The 5,023-nt window shown below is 51.1% G+C and overlaps 1 protein-coding gene across 1 annotated transcript; it reads right to left on the bottom strand.

Annotated features, from left to right (window-relative positions):
- Window positions 1-4,340: 4,340 nt before the first annotated feature.
- Window positions 4,341-4,797, bottom strand: GAST (gastrin; the record flags this gene model as incomplete). The annotated part of the gene is made up of 2 exons (XM_079725102.1): window positions 4,341-4,444; window positions 4,587-4,797. 2 exons carry the CDS (start codon window positions 4,795-4,797, stop codon window positions 4,341-4,343), a joined length of 315 nt encoding a protein of 104 aa, XP_079581228.1.
- Window positions 4,798-5,023: the final 226 nt, after the last annotated feature.

Raw genomic sequence — 5,023 nt, 5'->3', positions numbered from 1 at the left:
AGGTTCCTTAAAAAGCTAAAAATAGAGTTGCCGTATAACCCAGCAATCCCACTCCTGGGCATATATGTGGGCAAAACTCTAATTTGAAAAGATACATGCACCCCTATGTTCATAGCAGCACTATTTACAATAGCCAAGACATGGAAGCCACCTAAATGTCCATTGACAGATGAATGGATAAAGAAGATGTGGTACATATATATAATGGAATACTACCCAGCCATAGAAAGAATGAAATAATGCCATTTGTAGCAACATGGATGGACCTAGAGATTATCATACTAAGTGAAGGACGTCAGAGAAAGACAAGTACCAAAAGATATCACTTACATGTGGAATCTAAAATATGACACAGGGACTTCCCTGGTGGCACAGTGGTTAAGAATCTGCCTGCCAATGTAGGGGACATGGGTTCGAGCCCTGGTCCAGGAAGATCCCACTTGCCACGGAGCAACTAAGCCCGTGTGCCACAACCACTGAGCCTGCACTCTAGAGCCCGCAAGCCACAACTACTGAAGCCTATGTGCCTAGAGCCCGTGCTCCGAAACGAGAAGCCACCGCAATGAGAAGCCCGTGCACTGCAACGAAGAGTAGCCCCTGCTCACCACAACTAGAGGAAGCCTGCGCGCAGCAATGAAGACCCAATGCAGCCAAAAACAAATTAATTAATTAAGAAAAAAAATGACACGAACCTGTCTACAAAACAGAAACAGACTCACAGACATAGAAAACAAATTTATGGGCTTCCCTGGTGGCGCAGTGGTTACGAGTCCGCCTGCCGATGCAGGGGACGCAGGCTCGTGCCCCGGTCTGGGAGGATCCCGCATGCCGCGGAGCGGCTGGGCCCGTGAGCCATGGCCACTGGGCCTGCGCGTCCGGAGCCTGTGCTGCGCAACGGGAGAGGCCACAGCAGTGGGAAGCCCGCGTACCACCAAAAAAAAAAAAAAAAAAAAAAGAAAACAAATTTATGCGGAATTCCCAGTGGTTAGGACTCGGCACTTTCACTGCCGTGACCCGGGTTTGATCTCTGGCAGGGGAATTAGGATCCTGCAAGCTTTGTGTCCCAAGGCCAAAACAAACAAACAAACAAATAAATCCCCTACCCCATTTAAAAAAGAAAAGAAAAGAAAAACTTATGGTTATCAAAGGGGAAAGGTGGTGGGATAAATTAGGAGTTTGGGATGAGCAGATACACACTATTACATATAAAATAGATAAACAACAAGAGCCTACTGTACAGCACAGGGAACTATATTCAACATCCTGTAATAAACCATAATGGAAAAGAATATGAAAAAGAATATGTATACATATGTATAACTGAATCACTTTGCTGTACACCAGAAGCTAACACAACGTTGTCAATCCACTACACTTCAATTAAAAAAAAAAAGTAAAAGAATCTTGAACTCCCGGTTTCCGGGAATCCTCTGGGCTGGAAGAAGGCCCTCTACTTTGCCAGAGGGGAGCAGCTTCCCTTTACCTGGAGTCTGCAAAGACCTCCTTGAGGCAGATGCCTCCTGAAATGATGCTTCTCAAGATTTGCCCCTGCCACCCTTAGGCATTTCTAAACCACAAGCTAACGTCAGGTCTTAGCATGTGGAGAAGTACTGTCCCAGATAAGAGAAGAGACGGATTATTCTCTGCCAAATGCTGCAGGAGCTGAATGACCTGGATAATATGTACCATCGGGGACCAGGACAACAAATATAGGAGTGGATTTTTGAGGTTGGTAGACTCAGGAGGGTGAGCTGGAGAATGGTAGAATGACTGGCTAGGGGAGAGTTTATTTTATTTTATTTTATTTTATTTTGGCCACGCCGCCCGGCTTGCGGGATCTTAGCTCCTCGACCAGGGATTGAACCCAGGCTCTCGGCAGTGAAAATGTGGCGTCCTAACCACTGGACAGCCAGGGAATTCCCAGGGGAGAGTTTATTGATATGGGAGACAAGGATGCTTACTCTCCTATGACTCAGGATTTAATTTCCTGGCAAAGACACCTGAAGCCAAATGCCTCGCTGGCAATGACTCCTTGAAGCTCAGACAAAACAACAGTATACAGCAATTGAATCGAAGATGTCTGAATTGCCTCAGCAGAGTATTGAGGAAGGAGACAAAGGCTCAGAGAGGCAGGCTTGCTAGAATGGAATTGTGATGTAAGGTGAGAGAATCCACAGGTGACTGTGATGCTTCAGGTGTTATCAGCACCCCTCTTAGCACAGCACTGGGGTCTGGCTGGTGCAGGACCAAATCTCAGAATCCCATAATGGGGGTCTTACTTCCTATAACCCCTTCTAACACCCACTGTCTTAGGATGAGTTCCCCCAGATGCAGACTTGGAGATAGGGATTTGAATGCAAGTAGTTTATTTGGGTGGTGATCACAAGAAATATCCATAGCAGCCTAAGGATATGAGACAGGGAAGGGAAGGGAGCCAATAAAGGATATAATTGAGCAGCTTACTGTTGTGGGTAACTAGGGCTCAATGCTACTGGGGACCCGTGGGAGACAGAGTAGCATACACCTCAGTGTTACCCCACCCCAGGGGTGAGGGAGCTGGGGTAATTATTCTCCAGCTCTAATCTGTCACTGACTGACAGATGCTTCTGGAGGTACTAACTCCCCAGAATTTCCAGCCTGCCTTGCATTCTGAAAGCCCTCAGGTGGAGAGTAACAGGTGCCTGTGGTAAGATGCTGTGACAGGCACAGGAACAGTAAAGGGATACGAGCGAAACGCCAAGTATGTGTGCCGGCCACGCGCCTATCCATTTGATAAATATTTTTAAAATTATTTATTTATTTAATTCATTTTTGGCTGCGTTGGGTCTTAGTTGCAGCACACGGGACCCCTTGCTGCGGCGCTCGGGCCTCTCTCTAGTTGTGGCGTGTGGATTTTCTCTTCTCTAGTTGTGGTGCGTGGATTTTTCTCTTCTCTAGTTGTGGCGCGGGTTCCAGAGCGCGTGGGCTCTGTAGTTTGTGACACGCGGGCTCTCTCGTTGAGGCACACGAGCTCAGTAGTTGTGGCACGCGGGCTTAGGTGCCCCGCGGCATGTGGGATCCTAGTTTCCTGACCAGGGATCAAACCTGCATCCCCTGCATTATAAGGCAGGTTCTTTACCACTGGACCACCAGGGAAGTCCCCTATTTGATAAATATTTACGGGGTAGCTCCTGTTCTTGGCACTAGGGATACAGCAGGGAAGAAGGACACGTGGTCCCCACCCATACAGAGTTTCCCTTCTACCTGGGGAGGCAGACAATAAACTGGCAAACAAAACAACGACAGACTGTGAAATGCGCTCTGCAGACGGTACTATGCTGTGATGAAAGACTATTGGGGGCTGCGTGCCTGCGAGGAGCAGAAAGGGCAGGTCTCTCAGGAAGAGGCCTTTCAACCAAGACGCAAGAGAAAAAGAGGAGCCGGCCATGTTTGTGCCCAGGAAATGCATTCCACGCACAGGGAACCGCAAGGACAAAGGTTCAGGGCAGGAAAGAGCCTGGTGCGCTTCAGTAGCAGGAAGGAAGAGGAAGGAGGAAGGAATTTGGACCCATGAGGTGGAAGAGGACAGCAGGGCTAGGTCTTAGGGCTATGGCAAGGAGCCCACGTTGGTTTTTTTGTTTGTTTTGTTTTTCTGGCCGGGCCACGCGGCATGCGGGGATCTTAGTTCCCCAATCAGTGATCCAACCCGTGCTCCCTGCAGTGGAAGCGTGGAGTCTTAACCACTGGACCGCCAGGGAAGTCCCCAGGAGCTTAGGTTTTATTCTAAGTGCAACGGAAAGCACTGGCCGGGGGTGGGGGTTGACTCTGGAGTGGCATGACTGATTTCTCTCTTTTTTTTTTTTTTTTTTTTTTGCGGTACGCGGGCCTCTCACTGCTGTGGCCTCTCCCGTTGCGGAGCGCAGGCTCCGGACGCGCAGGCTCAGCGGCCATGGCTCACGGGCCCAGCCGCTCTGCGGCATGTGGGATCTTCCTGGACCGGGGCACGAACCCGTGTCCCCTGCATCGGCAGGCGGACTCTCTACCACTGCGCCACCAGGGAGGCCCTGATTTCTCTTTCAGAAGGCTCACTCTGGTTGCGATAACACCATCCATTCTCCCATCCACACTATAGAGTCTTGTTCAACGTTAAGCTCTGGGGACACCCAGGAGACTTAGCCAGTATCCCTGCCCCTAGGGGCGTGCTCAACCCTCCTCCCTGTCTCAACTCTGCCGCAACCCCCTTTCCCTGCCCCGTGACACTTGACACAATGTGATCCATTGGAAGCTAGTTTATTTCGATTTATATTTCATGGGGCTGGGCTAGGCTGGGCTGGGAGGTGGCTGGGCTCTCAAGCTTGGCTCTAGGGACGTAGGTCCCCTTCCTCGGCACTGCGGCGGCCGAAGTCCATCCATCCATATGCTTCTTCGTCTTCTTCCACCCATGGTCCCTGCTTCTTGGACAGGTCTGAGGGTCAGAGATGGGAGAGGAGGTGAGGATGGGGGAAGGACGCCTAGCCTCTGGAGACTGAGGTCAGGGCCAGCCTGGGGGGACCTTGGCTAAACCAGGCTGGGCGAGGCAAGTTGGGACTGTTGTCAGCAGCTCCTACCTGCTACCAAGTGTGAGGGATCCTGGAGCCCCAGCTGCCTTCGGTGGTGAGAGGCTGGGCCCAGCTGGTCCAGCCCACGTGGCTCCTGGCCCCTATTGGCCCCTGGACCCAAGGGTGCATCTTGCAGGTGGGAGTGGGGCTTCCAAGAAGCTTCAGAGAAGACAGCCAGAGCCAGCACCAGGATCAGCACATACGCACACCGTCGCTGCATCTTGTCTGCAAAGGAGAGAGGGGTTGAGCTTAAAGGTGGGGCACCCAGAGGCAGGGCCAGGACCCTCCCTGCTGATGGGTCTGCAGTTCTGCATGGGGTTGTGGTCTGTTCCTCCAGGTCCTGCCAGATCTCCCCTAACTCCCAACCTCAAGCCTTGCCCCTTTGCTCCTTACCTACCCTAGTTACAGTGACTGCTTCTCTCGGAGGAATTTAAAACCCAGAACAA

The sequence above is a fragment of the Hyperoodon ampullatus genome (genome assembly GCF_949752795.1).
Source record: "Hyperoodon ampullatus genome assembly, chromosome: 19".
NCBI classification, from domain to species: Eukaryota; Metazoa; Chordata; class Mammalia; order Artiodactyla; family Ziphiidae; genus Hyperoodon; species Hyperoodon ampullatus.
The sequence above is the reverse complement of the archived record's forward strand: the minus strand, read 5'-3'. Positions and strand labels throughout refer to the sequence as shown.